The sequence below is a fragment of the Corapipo altera genome, unplaced genomic scaffold (genome assembly GCF_003945725.1).
Source record: "Corapipo altera isolate COAL_440 unplaced genomic scaffold, ASM394572v1 61356, whole genome shotgun sequence".
NCBI classification, from domain to species: Eukaryota; Metazoa; Chordata; class Aves; order Passeriformes; family Pipridae; genus Corapipo; species Corapipo altera.
In genome coordinates, this window is record NW_020885092.1 from 1 (window position 1) to 18,945 (window position 18,945).

At 39.4% G+C, this 18,945-nt stretch overlaps 1 protein-coding gene across 1 annotated transcript; it reads left to right on the forward strand.

Moving 5' to 3' along the window:
- Positions 1–2,550: 2,550 nt before the first annotated feature.
- On the forward strand, positions 2,551–17,458 carry LOC113960179 (collagen type IV alpha-3-binding protein-like; the record flags this gene model as incomplete). Its single annotated transcript, XM_027669598.1, has 9 exons — positions 2,551–2,637; positions 3,614–3,706; positions 4,291–4,365; positions 8,715–8,810; positions 13,757–13,889; positions 14,003–14,073; positions 15,328–15,456; positions 15,908–16,037; positions 17,331–17,458. Coding segments are annotated over 9 exons (942 nt in total), but the record flags the coding sequence as incomplete, so codon positions are not given.
- Positions 17,459–18,945: the final 1,487 nt, after the last annotated feature.

An 18,945-nucleotide genomic window follows, 5' to 3' on the forward strand; every position in this document is an offset into this window, starting at 1 on the left:
AAATGCTAAGGCTTTTAAAGATTGGTTTGTTTCTCAAAGGAGTGTGTATGTGTAAATCAAGGTCTTTGACTGTGCAAGCATGTTCATGCCACTTTTTCTGCCTTGGAAACTGAAACTAAATGAAGAATCTAAATCGTTCATTGTTTTGAGAATAGAAGCCTGTCTTCACCTCAGGTTTCCTTATTCTGCTTCTGTCTAAAGCATTTTGCTTGCGGATATTTTTGCTGACTTTTAAATTCTTTTTTTCTACATTTTATACTGGTCATTTGCAAGTTGTGTACTCTTACATTTTAATGAGTCAGTTGTATAGATATGTAATGCAAATATGAAAACCCTGACTGCAGAGGCAGTCCTAGAATCTGAAGTTTAATTTGAATTGATTTTTAACTTGTCACTGCCACTTGAAATGTATTGATAAATTCAATGATTTTAGCTTCTGTTTCATCTGTTAAATTGCATGTTTTATCAACTTCCTCCTCAGTTTGGTTATTTAATCAAAGTCTAAGGCTCTTAAACTGCCTTCTGAAAAATAATATAAACTAATGCACCTATAATGCAGTTTGCATAACTTTTAAGAACTTGACCCTTTCATTTACATTAATCAAGCAGGTTTCTACTTACAAATCATAGCCTGAGAAATAGTATTAATATGTTTAGATATTTAAAAGGTTATATGAGATTATGTTCTCCATTGTGACTGAGGCACTGTATGAAGGAAGATGGACTTTGTCTACCTGATTATGAACCCAGCTGCTTCTCCCAGATATCTCTGGCTTAAAGTAGATTTTTTAAATTTGCTGGACCAGTTTGTTTTACAATACAATAAAGGCAGTAAACCTAGTTTTCCTAAATTATCATTTTTACTTAGTGGACAAAGTTTTTAATAATTGACTCAACTCTATCTGCTGTTTATTGTTAAACTGTTCTTTTCAAGAATTCTCAGTAGTGATCCATAGGATTTTGTCTTGTGGTGCTTTGAGCACATATCTGAAATTTACCCTAAGGCACTGGAATACTTGGAAGGAATCTAAATACACAATTATGTTAATATATTTACTTTACTGACTGTGGCAGTTCGAGCCACATCAGAAATTCAAAATCCAATTTCCAGGCTTCCCCCCACCCCTTCCCACAATTTATCTCAACACCGGAGAGAAACTTTCAGGCCAGAGGCTTCTATAGGGGAAGGGGGAGTATATACATTTATTTACACAAATAAATATACTGGTCAAACTAAAAGCAACTATATATTTACATTTCTGTCGGTCCTTTTAAGCCCCTCCCTCTAACTTTAGTCCAGGAGCAGCCTTTCAAGGCTGATATGTAACGCAGTCTCTCTCTCGTGGGAGTGTTCTGGGCCCAAGCGCTCCCCCCTCACCAAGCTCCAGCTGTTTGTTGCAGTTTTTCTTCTTCACGAAGTCCAAGAAGATAGCTTTGAGTCTTTTATTTCGGTATGCTGTGTGATTTCTGCTGTGTGATCTCTCTCTCCTAATCTCATACCTCGGTTCGTAGGTTGCTGCAGTGTAGTTTAGCTTATCAAGCGTCTGCGTCCTGGAATGTTGATTCCTCCTCGGGTTTCCAGCTGTCCTCCATTTAGATCACAGCAGAGACATCCCCCAGGCCTCTCTTCAGTCCGTCTCCAATTTCGCCTGGGATTCCTTTCCCGAGCGCCGAGCTGATTTGTTATCAACCCGTCCACTTGGCTCTGCTTAAATGCTGAGCCTTAAAACCCACCCCCCACCAGCCTAAATGCAGTGTGGGGGGGAAAAAGCCCCCTAGCCTTGACCACAGGCACTCGGTCCAGTTATACACTGTCCCAAGTGTCCCGCAGCTGCAGGGGGCGGGGAGAGGGCCTAGCCTCCTCCCTCTTACCTCTCAGGTGATGTGAATTTCTTCCTTCACAGCACACACTCCAAATGCTGCCTCTAACTCTGGCCTAGGCAGAGTTGGGGGGGGCTGCAGGGCTCCCCTCTCCCCCCCGGAGGGGGAAGAAGGAGCCCAGTCACCCCCTGGCCTTCCACACCTACACGCAGCAGACACCAACAGCACAACACTGCCAACAGCTTTCAGTGCTGTGTATATATGATTTTAAGCAGAAGCGAACAACATGGACGGTGATTGGCTCTCCAGGGAACACTGCCTTGGCACCCAATCACCTCTGAGCCCCCCCCAACTCTCAGAGGGGGGCCAATTTCAAACCATGACACTGACATACTGTAAACATTTTTAAAAGATATATATATAGTAATTAAAACCTGACTCCGATATCAAAGCATATTGACACTTTTACTCAGTCTTCAGTTTCCTGGGGGGGTTGTTTGTTTATATTACTATCCCTAAATTGTAGTCAAAGGAAATAACTTCCTTTAACAAGTAGAGTTTTCAGATGAATTCTAATATAAGAATTTTGGTGAAAATATTTAAGATCTATGAAAGAAATTTCCTTCTGTCAGTTATATGCATAATACATAAATAGCTATTTCTAATATTAAACTTAAGTGGAGCTCTCATCTCCAAAAGTTTGAACTAGTTTTGTTTCTTATGCTCTAGGAGGGTCCTAATAGTCTGATTAATGAAGAAGAATTCTTTGATGCTGTTGAAGCTGCTCTCGATAGACAGGATAAAATGGAAGAACAGGTATTGATACTTGAAAAATATGTTGATGATGGGCACTTCATGGAAGACTTCTGTGACTTAATCACTCCTGGGGTGCATCTCCTGAAACTAGATATTTTATAGTTACACTTATAAGTGGGATTCACTACTTAATATTTATACGGTTAAATATCATTGCTTAACACTAATTTTGAGAAAGTGATTTGACAACTTGCATAGAAAAGGATAGTATAAGTGTTAATTGATTGTCTCTGGTTTCTAACTCCTAAATAAGTGTATTAGTCCTGTATAAAACTTATCTTTATATGTAACTGATGCCCTGTGCAAATAAGAATATATAATACTGCAGATTTTTTTCAAAACCTAAGTTTCTTTTGACTGTAGCAGTATGTGAAATAGGAAAGACATAGTTCTATTGGTTTTTGGTTTTGTTTAAAAATTGTGTAAACTCTGGCTATTTCTCTAACTCATTTCTTGAATACACTTCAGTGACAAGGATCAAAAAGGGATAAGATGTGTGTGATGGAATATATAGAATATGAGAACAAATAGTAGTGTATAAAATGAGAGGGAATAGCAAAGTGGTGCCTCCTTTGTCTTAAAAGGTTTTAGGTTTATGAATATAGTGAATACAATGACTTAAGAATTATAAGACTTTCTAGTGAACATATAATACCCAGCAGAGCTTATCTATGTTGGGGTCTCTTAGAGGAAAGTATAAGTTTAGAGTGACTGTTGTACTACTACATGGATGCAACATCTGTAATGCTGCCAATCTATTTTGCTTAACATAGAAATATACCTTGAAGTATAGATGAATGGGTAATTCAGTCTCTAGGCCCATTTTCTTCCTGAGAACTCCAGTAGAATGACGACAACATGTCTGTCATGGACAGCACTAGTTGTTGTAACTGCTATATAGATTGAAGGTGCCTCACTCTTTCATAGTCCATCCAGTAGCAGCTGACTACCAGTAATGAAACCTATTTTGTTGCAGTCCCAAAGTGAAAAGGTCAGATTATACTGGCCAATATCCTTACCTTCTGGAGATGCATATTCTGCTGTGGGTACTCATAGATTTGTCCAAAAGGTAAGATATTTCTCATGATCTCCTCTGTATAATTTGTATATTTGTATATTTTATATGGATAGGTAAGATTGATTTATTTTTTTTAAATTATTTTTTAGGTGTTTCTAGTATAACTTTCAGTGGTTTACTCATTTTCAATTGAAGTAGCTGGAATTGGAGAAGGACTGTTTTCTGTCTTGGCTAAAAAAAATCCTGATTTCAGTATCTATTTAGAATACTCTTGATTTGTATCAAGCTGGTCAGTTAGAAAATATATTAAAAAAAAAAACCAACTTGCTAACCTCAGTGTTTTTAAGATACCTTCACCAAAATTCATTCAATTGATGGAAAAAAAAATCCAGTCTCTTGCATTAAGATCAATTGACTTTTTTTTAGTGTTAATGGAAACACTATGCTTTTTTTAGGGCGGCACTGGGAGCATAATACATAATAGGTGCATGAAATCAGCATTTGCCGCTGTGCTTGCTGCTTATGGTGCTTTTGTTTTCATTTTCTTCATTATCTTGTGCTTACAAGTTGGTACTGAATGCTCTGTTGTGCCTTTGTTCTGATTACTTGGTTTTTTCTTTGTCTGTCTCTGGTAGCCCTATAGTCGCTCTTCCTCCATGTCTTCCATTGATCTAGTCAGTGCCTTTGATGTTCACAGATTCAGCACCCAGGTACTGTATTAATGTGTAGAGTGGGGGTTGCGTATCTTTGCTGCATTTCATCCTCTTCTCTAGAACCTGGGTTTTTTGTTACATAAATCACTGTTTGCTTTAAACTAGTATGCTGAGACCAAAAAAAAGGAGTTATCTATTTCTATATTAAATGGTTGTCTTTTTACATTCTGCTTGCATGTATATTACTTGTGCAGAGGCCCAAATCTTGTGAAACTGTTGGATCAATTTCAGTAGCTTTAATAAAAGTACCTACAACTTGAAAATTTTACATTTCTGATTATAATAAAAGTAATAAAATATCATCTGTTTTGCATGGGCTGGAGATGGTCTTTGCTTCAAATTGAATAGTTTTTCATGGTTTTAAAGCAAAGGTTTAATTTTGTCTTTAAAATTTGTTGTTACTTGTAATAACTTTAAGATACCAAATTTTAAGGTTCTCTATTATAATTATTTACCTTTACAACTAGTTTTATTACCAAAAGGTCATAAAGTATGTTGTTAAAAAATGAGATTATGGATATGAGAACTTTTACTGAAGAATTCCAATATATTCAATTATCCTTCAGAAAGTGTCTGAAATCCTGAATAAGTGAATTTAGTTGTAGTGACATATTCTAGTAATGTACAAAATTACTCTAGCTGCTTGCTCTGAAGATCATAGAGTTGAATTAGATAAGTAAGTTCATGTGTTTCATCTTTATTCTCAAAAAAAAAATCATTCAGACATAGCATTCATGCCTTCTGCTGTGGTCCATATGATTGTGAATATGGGTCTTCCTTCTGGGATCTGTTGTTTTGGGGTTTGTTTGTTTGTTTTTAAATTATTAACTAACACTGCAAACAGACTGCTTTTCAAATAGAAGGAATGGATTTTCTTTTGATTAATAGAACCTGGAATCATGCTACCTGCATACCTTGCCACCAGCTTTGTGAGCAGAACCCTAACACTTAAGGACTTGCTTGTTGGACTGAAATCCCAACACTTGCCTTGACTTATTGCAGTCAGTTAATTTCTGGAATTTGAACTTCTCACAAGGGGAAAAAAGTATGCAGGTCATATTGCTCAACACTAATAGGCTGATCTACTGGTACTCCAGTAGTCACGTTAGTAATTCAAGTTTGGTTTTGTTTGGGAGGAGGGGGGAAATCAAGTAATAGAAAGCAAATTTGATTCTAAAGATAGAAAATTGGTTGTCTATCAGGCTACATTGCCAGTTCAATGTAAGGGAAACGCATAGTCATTAAAATACGTGAACCTTTTCATTTCCATCTCTTATGCCTGGGATAACATTTGTGGACCCATATGGTAAACCCGAGTATCAGACCATTAGCGTGGCTGAAAACCTAATCACTTAAAAACAAATCTGAGGTTGATCAGGTCCTTATCACAATAATGCAAATTGACATTAAAGTTCGGGTCAAATGGACTGAATTATGGGGTCAAGGTGTTGCTCTTTCCAGCAGCTGCAGGGATTATACTATGTAGAAGCTACTACCCAGTGTCTTAGGATGTGATTTCAAGTTAACTGACTCACTACAGAAAGAATGATCCTGCTAACTTAAAAGAAACCTACTCCCCTCTGCCCCCTTCTTTCCCCATATCTTCCCTAGAGCAAACTTGCCAGTTCAGTAAGTTGCTCCACCTGCTCTGGAGCTTCATTGCTAGCTAACAAGCAGGTGAAAGACAACTGAGAGCATGAAGAGAAAAGCAGCACACCTTTTGGTGACAACCTGCTGTAGACCTTATTATTAGGAAATTGTCCTCTGTCCCCAGGCTGAGGATTTGACTTTTGGAAAGGCAAGCTAAATCTTGATTCTGAACAAATGAGACTTGCTTCTAGACTTCATTTATATGAAGGAAATCTTGGTAAAAGGTCAAGTAGAAACTTGCAGCTTTGTTTTTAAGATTGATAAGCATAAACATATTCTGACGGGAGCTGGTTCTTCAATGTGCTTTCAGAAAGGCATTGATTTGTCTCTGCCAGTTGAGTAGGAGGTTGTGGACTTAAAATGCTGCAAATGTGTTGCAGATCACTTTCTCCTTTTAAAAGACTATCAGACTTTAAAATAGATTGAGATGTTCTGAGGGCCTTTTAAATGAACTGCCCATTTAATGTTCAGACCAAGACTGCGTGGGATAGAGGTACTTTTGCAGACCATTCCTGTAGTCTGCCAGGAACCCAGAGGTAATAGTGTAGCCACCCCACTGGGGAAGAAGCTGTGAATTTTGACTCTGTGCCTAATGTGGTACCTGAAATAGGTACAGGCTGTCAGTGACCAGCAGGTAGATCACAGTTTGGACAGGTAGTATGCAAAAAGCAGTTGTAGGCACTGCAATTACTTGGTCAAATAGAAGTAATTGTTAGCAAAAACAACATTCGCTCTCCTCTGAAAGCTGCAATGATAATACCTCTCCTTTCCCAAACCTAAGGGGAAGTTTTCTGAAAGATGTATTAGCAGGAATGAAACTTTATTGGGAGAGAGAGGGAAAAAAAACCTAAAAAATACCTTTCACGTTTTCAGAGGAAGTCAGGGGGCTAAATGCTGAACAATTCCAAAGGCCCTAAACTGTTTAGATTGTACTCTCAGGCACATGGTGTGATTCTTGGGGTTGTCCTGTGCAGGAGTTGGACTCAATGATCCTTGTGGGTCCTGTCCAACTCAGGATATTCTATGATTCTCTGATACTCCTGTCAATGCTTCATTCTCTTCTTTCTTTGCTATTCTCCTCCTCCCTCTGCATTTAGCATAAAGCAAAAAGCAGCAAAATACAAAACAAACACATACAAGCCAGCTTTGTCCCTAATAGATTAGGAGCTAGGGGAGGAGATAGAGACTGTAAAGGTGTTGCAGGTAAAGTTGGGAGCATAGTGAGGATTCCCTTCTGAAAGAACTGTGACCTAGAGCTAGTAAATTGAATATTTAAATAGCCCACATTCTTACCTGGCTTGGATTGTACTGTGTCATTGTATCACTGGAAAAAAATAATTGGAAGAATATTTGGTAGGAAACCTGTTAGTAAGTGACAGGAAAAGATGACCTGTCTAAAAGCAGAAACACAAATCTTATAGATGTTTATAGTTCATTATAACTAAAAAAGAAATTAAAGAAAATAAAGAAAACCCCCAAAACTGGACTCATAACTTAGTTTCTGTAGAAAATTCTATAGTTAAAATAAGATAAAGTAGCATTTCTATTGAAAGAATTTTATTTGTATGTTGTACTTTGAGGATTTTGACTTGATTCAATTTTTTTTTCTTCCAGTTGTACAAAAACCACTCATAGGTTCAGGTTATTAATCTTGGGATTATACACTTCTTAGACTAATCTGTATGTTGGTCAATTGACAAACCTTTGCTTGCAATGCTTTTCCTTTTTAAAAAAGGTATTTCTAGTGATTCAGGAAAATAGTGTCAGTTACATAGACTTATTTGCTGTGATGAGTTTTAGTAGTCACCTACCTTTTAGGTGGAAAAAGTTATTAAATTGTTTTCAGCACTTGTAAACATTACACAGCAATGGATAGTTTATATTTTTGTCTCTTTTTATTTGGGGGAGAATAGGATTTGGAAATGGGGGAGACAGACACAAAAGAAACATATAATAAGACTGTAGATTTAAAATAAAAATTCATTTCCTGTCCCACCCCCCATTTTCATGCACATTGTTTGGAACAAAACAAAAAGTATTCACATAGCTTGATAAAAATGTATCAAATATTTGACCTTTAAGAAAAGCATGCAACTGTCTTGCTAAGTAATTTTTAAATGCATATTTTATAATACTGGAGTCTCTGCATCATCATAATTTTTTTGAATGTAAGCATTTCTGTTCTGTTTTTCTAGCTGGCAACTGTACAAAGATGCCAATGAAACAGAATATGCATGCTTTTCTCATGACTGTTTCCTTCACTGCTGTTTCAATGTAACTTTTGATATGCATTCACATTTTTAGAGCTTGTTTGTCTCTCTCCTCCCCTCCCCATCAGCTTTTTAAATGCTCTTCAGTGAATATTGGTTTTCAAGTCTTACAATGCATTGTAATTCTATTTGGAGATACTGGAAGTAATTTCCTATATGCTGAAATAAAACTGTCTTAGAAATTGTGAGTTTTGACAGTTTAAAGGTGCAAAGGAAGGATAGGGAAGTACCCATAAAGAATGAAGTTGGAAGTCAAATCAAGATTTTGGCTTTTGCTTCTGAAGGCCAGATCTTAACCTGTAATAGAAGGCTCTGTTGTCCAAGTTCAGCTCCTGCACAGGATTTGAAGTATTGACTTATGGCTTCCAATACTGTACCAAGAAGATGAAAGGAATGATTTAAAAATGTGTATTTTTTCCTTTAAAGGTGGAAGAAATGGTACAAAACCATATGACATATTCCTTGCAAGATGTAGGAGGAGATGCCAATTGGCAGTTAGTGGTAGAAGAAGGAGAAATGAAGGTAAGTATTTGGTTTTTTGCTTAATTGATATAAGATGATATGCTGTGAAGACAGATATTTTTATTCTCTTTGAATACTATTACTAAGCAAGTTATGCTGTTAAAACTTCTCTCAGAGAATAGCATTGTTTTAATTACAACTGGAGACCACAAGAGCTACAGATTCTAATATATATATTCAGCAAAATCTCATGCAATACTTGCAATAGCTTTGTCTTTATGATTCCTTTCTCATTTTCCACTTAAAACTTTGTATCAACATGGTGTGTAAATTCAATGTACGAAAATGTTATATGGTAGCAAGTTACTGTCTGCTACTCCACTGTGCTCATAGTGATAAATAAGGTAGCTTAATTCAGGAGGGATAGGCAGAGCAGGTGAGGTGGGGGGGTGGCATTGTATCTAATGGAGGGGCTGGAATGTATGGAGCTCACAGTTGGCAATGGCACAGTTGAGAGCCTCTGGGTAAGGATTAAGGGACAAACAAATAATGGAGATGTCATTGTGGGAGTCTACTATAGACCACCTAGCCAGGACAATGATGCCAATAAATTAATCTTCAAAGAACTAAGGGACACTTCCAAATCAACTGCCCTTGTCCTTATGGGAGACTTCAATTTGCCAGATGTTAACCACACAACTGGTACAAACAGGTCCAGAAGATTTGGAGCTAAGGCAAAAAAGAAGGTGTATGGACATTGGAAGCAAGGTCAGGTGATGTGGGAGGACTACAGAGATGCTATGCTGCTCGCCACTGTAGGGAGAAAATTTGTGCAGTGAAAGCTCAACTGGAGTAGAATCTGGCCAGAAATGTGGGGGACAATAAAGAGAGCTTTTTAAAATCCATTAATAGCAAAAGGTAATGCAGAAATAACATCGACCTGTTACAGGATGAGAATTGTGATAAACAAAGTCTCGAGTTTCTATAAGTTTCGAATAGTAGTTTATTATATGGTAAAAGCAAGCAGCCGGCTGGGTGACAGAAATGGGACCAGTTTCCCAAATCTGCACACCCCTACTACAGGGTACATTTAGTATTTATCTTAGCTACTTCATGCATATTAATTATATCATATACATATACATTCTACAGGTTTTTGCTAAGTATTTAATATATGGGTTTTCTTACAGCTAAAGCTAAAAGGGTTATCTCTACAACCAGTCATAATTCATGTATTCTTGGACGAACAGGCGCCTAAAGATTTAAAGTTCTACTATATTTCATTCTTAGGATAGTAAGGAGGTTTTAGGCCTCTTGACCTTGTGAGGGTCTGTTTTATTTCTTTATGGGGGTGTAATTAAGTTTTACAATCCGTTTGTTTTATTTTGATGTAATCACCCATTTGTTTCACGAATCACGATTATTTATATATCACAGAATGGTCACCTCACTGTTCCAACCCGCTTAGGTACAGAGAGGCAAAGTGTGCCTCTATCCATAAATGCAGGGAGGAATTTAAGTTCGAATATACCCAAAAGCAAGATTAAGACACAAACAAGGTCAAATGTTGGTATCAAAATGATAATTCAACTTTATTAACTATAAAAAGAGGCAGAGAGAGAAAGAAGGAAAAATAGAGAAAAGTGGGAAAAGCTAAGAATAATTACAAGAAGCACAGGAAAGAGATTACAACCACCATGAACTGCGCTGGATCTCCTCCTTGGTGATGGGGGAGTATCTGTCGGTTCGTTCTCGGGTCTTTTGTCTCTGCAGCGTGAATGGAGTTCTTGCAGTGTGCGTAGGCCCTGCGGCGCGTCCTGGGTCCGGCCGGGTTGGTCGCGGTGCTGAGCGGGTAGTGCCGGGGCGCGGCTCGTGTGTGGGCAGCGGCGTGTGTGTGCCCACGGTGTGTGCCGGGCAGCAGCGTGTGCGTGCCCGCGGCGTGGAGGGGGGCAGGGTTTCTCGCCTTAGTCTGTGCGGCGCAGCCCCGACCTCTTCCCGGCTCAGTGCGTTTACGATCTCCGGAATGTGGAGATCCGCGAGTGTGGCGACTGCGGCGTATCCCGCGGCGCATGTGGGAGGCAGGGTTTCCTGCCTTCGATCTTCCGCGCGGCGCCTTCCCCCGCCCCGATCCCGCGGCGTGTCTTCGATCTCTTCACCGGGCGTCTTAGGCACTTGTTTATATAGGGGCGGAGGCGGCGTGCCTTACGGTGTATGGTAACAACGTAGCAACGACACGTTTAATATGAAACCAGTCTCAGTACCGCATGCAGGTGCTGCTGTCCCCCGACTCATGGTTATTTGAACAGTCAAAACAATTCACTTCTTGCAGTTCGAACAAAGACAAACAGCAGGCAATGACGGAGCATGCTCTGCTTCTGTCAGTGCTTTATGCTCACAAACGGGGACATAGACAAGGCAGAGATGTTTAATGCTTTCTTTGTTTCTGTCTTCAACAACAGTGATGGGCTAAGGGGGTCCTCCTGCCCTGAGCTGGAGGACCATGACTGTAAGAATGATAAACTCCCAGTTGATCCTGAACTTGTGCAGGATCTGCTGCTCCAGCTGGATCCATATAACTCTATGGGGCCTGATGAGATTCATCTGAGAATGCTTGAAGAGCTGGCTGATGTCATCACAAGGCCTCTCAATGATTTTTGAATGGTCTTGGAAATCTGGAGAGGTCTCAGTTGACTGGATGCTGGTTAACCTTGTCCCAGTTTTCAAGAAGGACAGGAGGGAGGACCCTGGAAACTACAGGCCTGTCAGTCTCCCTTTAGTGCCTGGTAAAATTATGAATAATACTATCCTGGGAGGTACTGAAAAACACCTGAAGGACAATGCAGTCATCGGTCACAGCCAGCCTGGCTTCATGAGGGTAAAGTCCTGCTTGACAGACTTAATTTCCTTTTATGACAATATAACCCACCTAGTTGACCAAGGGGATCCAGTTGATGTAATCTTTTTGGATTTCGGTAAAGCTTTTCATACTATCTCTCACAAGATCCTTCTGGACAAAATGTCCAGCACACAGCTGGATAAACACATCATGTGGTGGGTGAGCAACTGGCTGATGGGTCAGCCACAAAGGGTAATAGTGAATGGAGTAAAATCAGACTGGTGACCTGTCACTAGTGGGGTTCTGCAGGGTTCCATCCTTGGCCCAGTTCTCTTCAACATCTTCATAAATTACTTGGATGCAGGACTCAAAGGTATATTTAGTAAGTTTGCTGACAGCACTAAATTGGGAAGAGCTGTTCACTCCCTCGAAGGCAGAGAGGCCCTGCAGAGAGACCTCGACAAATTAGAGGGATGGGCAATCACCAACCATATGAAGTTTAACAAAGGCAAGTGCCAGATTCTGCACCTGGGATGGGACAACCCTGGATGTATGTACAGACTGGGGAATGAGAGGCTGGAGAGCAGTGCCACAGAAAGGGACCTGGGGGTCCTGGTCGATGGCAAGTTGAATATGTCAGCAGTGTGCCCTGGCAGCCAGGATGGCCAACTGTGTCCTGGGGTGCATCAAGAAAAGTATCACCAGCCCATCAAGGGAGGTGATTGTCCTGCTCTACTTTGCATTGGTGCAGCCTCACCTCAAGTCCTGTGTGCAGTTTTGGGCACCACAATATAAGAAAGATATAAAACTATTCGAAAGTGTCCAGAGGAGGGCTATGAAGATGGTAAAGGGCCTAGAGGGGAAGCCATATGAGGAGCGGCTGAGGTCACTTAGTTTGTTCAGCCTGGAGAAGAAGAGACTTAGGGGAGACCTCATAGAGTCTACAACTTCCTCACGAGGGGAAGCAGAGGGGCAGGGGCTGATCTCTGGTGACCAGTGATAAGACCTGAGGGAATGGCATGAAACTGTGTCAGGGAATGTGTAGGTTGGATAGTAGGAAAAGGTTCTTCACTCAGAGAGTGTTGAGCAATGGAACAGGCTCCCCAGGGCAGTGGTCACAGCTACAAGCCTGACAGAGTTCAAGAAGAGTTTGGACAACACTCTCAGACACATGGTGTGATTCTTGGGGTTGTCCTGTGCAGGGCCAGGAGTTGGACTTCAATGATCCTTGTGGGTTCCTTCCAACTCATGATATTCTGTGATTCTCTAAATCATTTTTGGAGTAGAAAATTTCAAAGTACTAGTATTTTCATGTGAAGTGCCATGCAAGAACATCTGCATTGGTAGTTACCAGAGAACACTCGCATGGCAAATTAGTCATTTGTTAGTCTTCTAGGTAAGTTTTTGTCTTAGTTTAACAAGATTACAACTTAGAAATTAAGAAACTTCAGGTGGAAGTGTGGAAAAGGAAAAGAAACAGCTTTTATTAACAAAATCTGAATAAACAACAAATGGTGCAGTCAAAAACTTTCAGAAGAAACAAAACAAAGTCCCAATTCCCCAGGTGGGGGGGAGAAACCCGCAGCAACCCGGGGGGGGGGGGGGGGCAGGACTCTCCCGTCAGTTCAATAGCTGCTCGCAACCACGTGTGCTTGCAGCCAGTACTGAAAAAAAAAGGACTTTTTCTCAAAGGCAGTCCAAAGGCAGAATACCTCGCTCTGAGATAGGTCGGTCTCTCTCAGTCGTCCTCCGCGAGGTGTCCCGTGGGGGAAAAAAAACTTCCTCTCAGGAAAAGAAAAGGAGGTGGCCGAACCCGGGCTCCCGTCAGCTCCCGTCGGCGGACCAAACCCAGAAACCCCCAAAGGACTCCCCCAGCTGTCCCTGCGGCAACTGCGCTTCCCCGGGAGACCTTCCCCTCTCCCCGCTCCCGCGCTACCCAGTACGTGCGGCTCTGCTCCGCCCCCACCCCCTCCCCGACTCCCCCCATCCCAGAAGAAACAGATGGGGGGGGCGGGGGGGACAGGGGACGGGACCCTAGGAAAAAAAAAATTCCAACATCTCTTCAAACCTGCGACAGTTTTTATCAAAGCTGAAGAAATTTTAAATAATTAAGACATGAACAGTTTTGACAATTTTCGTTCTGCATTTCTTTCTATGTATTTGACCATAGGTGTACAGAAGAGAGGTGGAAGAGAATGGAATAGTTTTAGATCCTTTGAAAGCAACGCATGCTGTTAAAGGGGTAACAGGGCATGAAGTTTGCCACTACTTCTGGAATGTCGATGTTCGTAATGACTGGGAAAGTAAGGAATCATTTCTTAAGCTTTGCATGTTTATCAGCAGTCATACAGTTTATAACACTGACCTAATATCTGTACTTGTTTACTGATGCATTTTTATTTCCTTTCCCCTTTAGCAACAATTGAAAATTTCCATGTTGTGGAAAATTTAGCTGATAATGCCATCATTGTTTACCAGATGCATAAGGTAATAACATTTCACCTGTATACACACCTTAGTGCAACATTCTGGGGCATATGTGTTCTAATCTATTCTGAAATACTTTAACATCTTAACAACCTAAAATATTATCCAGAACAACAGTTCAGAACAAGTTCTCTATTAAACTGCAACTTTGTAAATTTTTCAAAGTTGACTTGATAGCATAATTGGTTGTGTATGTATCTGATAGAACTTGTAATAACAAACAAGGACTGTTTTTAATCTCTTAAGTGTATCACTGGCAGCAACACAAGGATCATCTCAAGAAAACTGAAGCAATAAATTGACACTAACTACAAGGAAGAAACCCATACCCCTGTATCATATGTTTTGTTGCAATAATGCAAGCTATTGTTGACCATGATTAGTTGGCATCTGCATTTGCATTATGAGGTGTCCTGGTACAACATTTGTTCTTTTAACTTCATTATGGTTCTTTACCCCAACCAGTTCTGATGTAGCTTTACTGAAATGTTCATTTGACTTATAACCCAATAACTGTAACCTAACAGGTTCTAAAAAATTGAGAATGCGGTGTACACATTCATCTTTAATCTTGCATGATTGCAAGTATTACTATACTCAAATATTAAAAGAATTATTTTTTTTTATTGGTAATGTGGTTACCTTAAAACTGCTGTAATAGCAGACTCTGATTTTTGAATAAGTATGAACTGTATAGTCACAGAGTGTTGTGTTGTGGTAAAAGCTAGACATTTTTCCCCTATTGAGTGTCAGGAAAATGGCTTCTGTCTCACTAAAGTAGTAACTTTTTGAAATAATATTTGTTATAAATATTTCTTGCACTCTCACCATATTTATGGAGACATAAATAACTGTAGATGCATCTATTTAAACTTAACCACTAGTTCAGTTTGTAACTTACAAGTATTATTTAAAATGTAAACCTGAGACTGAGAGAACAGGAGGGGAAGTGCCTCTTCCTGGCTGTCTACTGAAAAAGTCATTGCAACTTGGTCCCTGCCTTTCAAAGGCCTTAAACTTTTGCCTTAACTTTTTAAAACTAAGTATAACCATATAACCTCATACACATCTGTACAACAGTTGTGTTTTGTTTCAGTTTTGAAAATTGCATGAAATTACTAACTTGAATAAACTTTTTTACTTTAATAACATGACTGACCTGTTTTGCCTTGTTTGTTGTTTTCCTTTGTCTAAGGATAGTAAGTACTTAATTTACAAAACTGGAAAAGCTTATATTCAGGTGTCTCTCTGCAGAGAGTGTGGCCGGCTTCTCAAAGGGATGTGCTGTATTTGTCTGCCATCAGAAAGATACCAGCATTCAGTGAAAATGATCCTGAAACATGGATTGTTTGCAATTTCTCTGTGGAACATGACAATGCTCCTGTAAGTATTATTTTCATTATATCAAGTTCTGCTTTAAAGATGCCATTTTTCTATTATGTGGTGTGATGCTCTTGCAATACAGAGGGGTGGGGGGAGAAGGGGGTGATATGCAAAATTACAGTTTGTTTATACCAGATGATGCAATGACCTGATGAAGGTATTTTGAGCCAAAAACTTTCTTATCTTATCTCAGCAGTTGGCATATCTAAGGCATTGCATGCAAATGGAAGCAAAATTTCCGGTGAAAACATTTTAAAGAATTGAGGTTCCTTCATATAGAATCAAATAAATAACTCTTCAGTATTGTCAGACATGGGGGTAGGCTTGTATAACTGAAACATAATTTTTTGGAGTGTCTTAGACTTTATACTAAATTAAAATGTTAACAGTCAAGTATGACGAAATACACCTAGTTCGAAGCTTATAAATGTTGCTTTCTTTTTTTTGACAGCTGAACAATCGCTGTGTCCGTGCCAAAATAAATATTGCTATGATTTGTCAGACTTTAGTAAGCCCGCCAGAGGGGAACAAGGAAATAAGCAGGGACAATATCCTATGCAAGATTACATATGTAGCTAACGGTAAGTCTAAAATTTTTCAGTACAACATTGATGATATATGCTAACTCTGGGGAGCTGAATACTGGAGAAAAAAAAGGCTGATGCAGTTTTCTGTTAAATTTATATATAGGATCACACTTGTGGTCTTCATGGTCAAGGACTCGAATTAATGTGCTACATCAATCACTGAATGGGATCTTTCATTGTGTGGCATTTTGGGAGCAATAAATGAAAGTAATGTGCAGCTCAGTTCTAAGTACAGAACCTTGGGATGGAGGGGGGTGGGCAGAAGAAATGTCTGCAACTGGCATGACTTGGCATAAACTTTTAGTTTTAGTAATAATCTGGTTTTTTTATTCATGTATTGCTGTCAAATTTTTCCACAATTCATGTTTGTGAAAGGATGTTTGCAAGCTGTATAATGTAGTCTACATACTTTTTTTTTAACTGACAGAATCTTTGACTGCAAAGTTAGCAAAACCAAACTGTATTGTTACTGTACTCAGTATTTAACAGTGTATTATAGTATTGGAACCTCATACCTATTATCTCCTCTGCTGCAGCTGCAAAACACCTTGAGTCTCTCACCTGCTTATTATTTTTGACCACCTATTACATGGCTTACTAAATAATCACAGTCTGAAAATTGGCTTCAGTAAATCTTTGCCATATAGGAGTGATACAACTTGTATTAAATCCTGTACAAATAATACTATATGTTGTTAAACTCTGGGGGTAAATTCCTTTGTTTCCTATTTAGAAGTTTCACAATTATTTAAAAAAATATATTTTCATTGACAAATTCTGAACTGTGATTATATGGGAAGTGGTATCTTTTTCAGCAAAGTACTTGACCTGTAACTTTAAGCATATTTTATAATCAGATCAAATTTTGTTTGAAGTGCTTTAAAAATAATTTGTAAGACATTGACTATGTAGCAATTCTGCAGGCAAATGCAGCAATTATTGAAAAGTTAAGGCTTGACTTCTATTTTCTTTGAAATGAGAAGTAGATTGAGTCTCTCTTTCTGTTGTTTTTTGGAAGTACTTAAAGAATATATTCTTTCATTTGGGCATTCCCCAAACATAACACATCACATTTAATGTTTTCTAAATAGTAGCATCGTAAAACTGGACTGAATTAGAGTATTAAGAGTAGAAAGTACTGCAATACAAACTGTAAGGGTATAAATTCTGCTGAATATTCTTTCCTGTTACTTCAGAAAGAATTGCAGGAATACAAAGTTAAATTTTCTTTTTTAGCTTTTAGCAGATTTGTTGTATTTCAATGTCTGGCTTCCTGTCTACTCGTAGTGAACCCAGGAGGATGGGCACCAGCATCAGTGTTACGGGCAGTGGCAAAACGAGAATATCCAAAATTCTTAAAGCGTTTTACATCATATGTGCAAGAGAAAACAGCAGGAAAGCCTATTTTATTCTAATATTAACAGGTATACTTTTTTTTTTTATTCTTGATTTACTGTTGTAAATATTTAAGGTCAAACAGAAGTAGGCAATCTAGAAATGTCTTTCTAGCATGAATTCAGTGCTTATATTTAATATATGTGGATGGTTACAGGCTCTTCAGGAGGGATAGGCAGGGCAGGTGAGGTGGGGGGGTAGCATTGTATGTAATGGAGAGACTGGAATGTATGGAGCTTACAGTTGGCAATGGCGCAGTTGAGAACCTCTAGGTAAGGATTAAGGGACAAACAAAGTGTGAGGGTCTACTATAGGCTACCCAGCAAGGATGACGACACTGGTGAATTATTCTACAAGGAACTAAGGGACACCTCTAAATCAACTGCCCTTGTCCTTATGGGGGACTTCAACTTGCAAGATATTAACTGGGAACACCAAGAGATTCCTAAAACACCTGGATGATAACTTCATGGTACAGGTACTAAATGAGCCGACTAGGAAAGATGCCCTCCTTGATTTGTTGCTTGTTAAGAGAGAGGGTCTTGTGAGTGGAGATTGCTGGCCATCTTGGCCAGAGTGACCATGAAGCCATTGAGTTTAAAATCTCCATTGACAGAAGGGAAAGTGCCAGCAAAACCTCAACTCTGGACATGAGGAGAGCAGACTTCAGGCTGCTCAGGGAACTAGTGAGTAAATGTCCCTGGGAAAATGCTTTTGAAGGTGCTGGAATCCATCAATGCTGGTCACTTTTTAAGCACCACCTCCTAAGAGCACAGGAGCAGGCAATTCCCAAATGTCAGAAGTCAAGCAGGCAAGGCAGAAGGCTGGCTTGACTGAGCAGGGATCTTCTTTTGGAGTTAAGGCAAAAAAAGAAAGTGTATGGACATTGGAAGCAAGGTCAGGTGACATGGGAGGACTACAGAGATGCTGCTTGCTGCTGTAGAGAGAAAATTTGTGCGACCAAAACTCCTTTAGAGTTCAAGCTGACCAGTGCTGTGAAGGACCGGAAAAAGGGCTTTTTTTAATGTTAACAGCAAAAGGAGAATCAGAGATAACATTGGTCTGTGACTTGATGAGGTCAGTCACCTCACAAACAGGCACACAGACAAAGCAGAGTTTTTTACTGCTTTCTTTGCCTCAGAATTCAATACCAATAATGAGGTACCTGAGCTGGAGGACCTTGACTATAAGAATGATAAACTCACAGTCATCCCTGAACTTGTGCAGGATTTGCTACTCCACCTGGATCCCTATAAGTCTATGAGACCTGATGGGATTCATACAAAAGTACTCAAAGAGCTGACTGATGTCATTGCGAGGCCTCTCTCAATGATTTTTCAATGGTCTTGGGAATCTGGAGAGGTTCCAGTTGACTGGATGCTGGCTAACATTGTCACAATTTTCAAGAAGGACAAGAGAGATGACCCTGGAAACTACAGGCCTGTCAGTCTCACTTCAGTGACCAGTAAAATTATGAAGACGACTATTCTGGGAATAATTGAAAAAC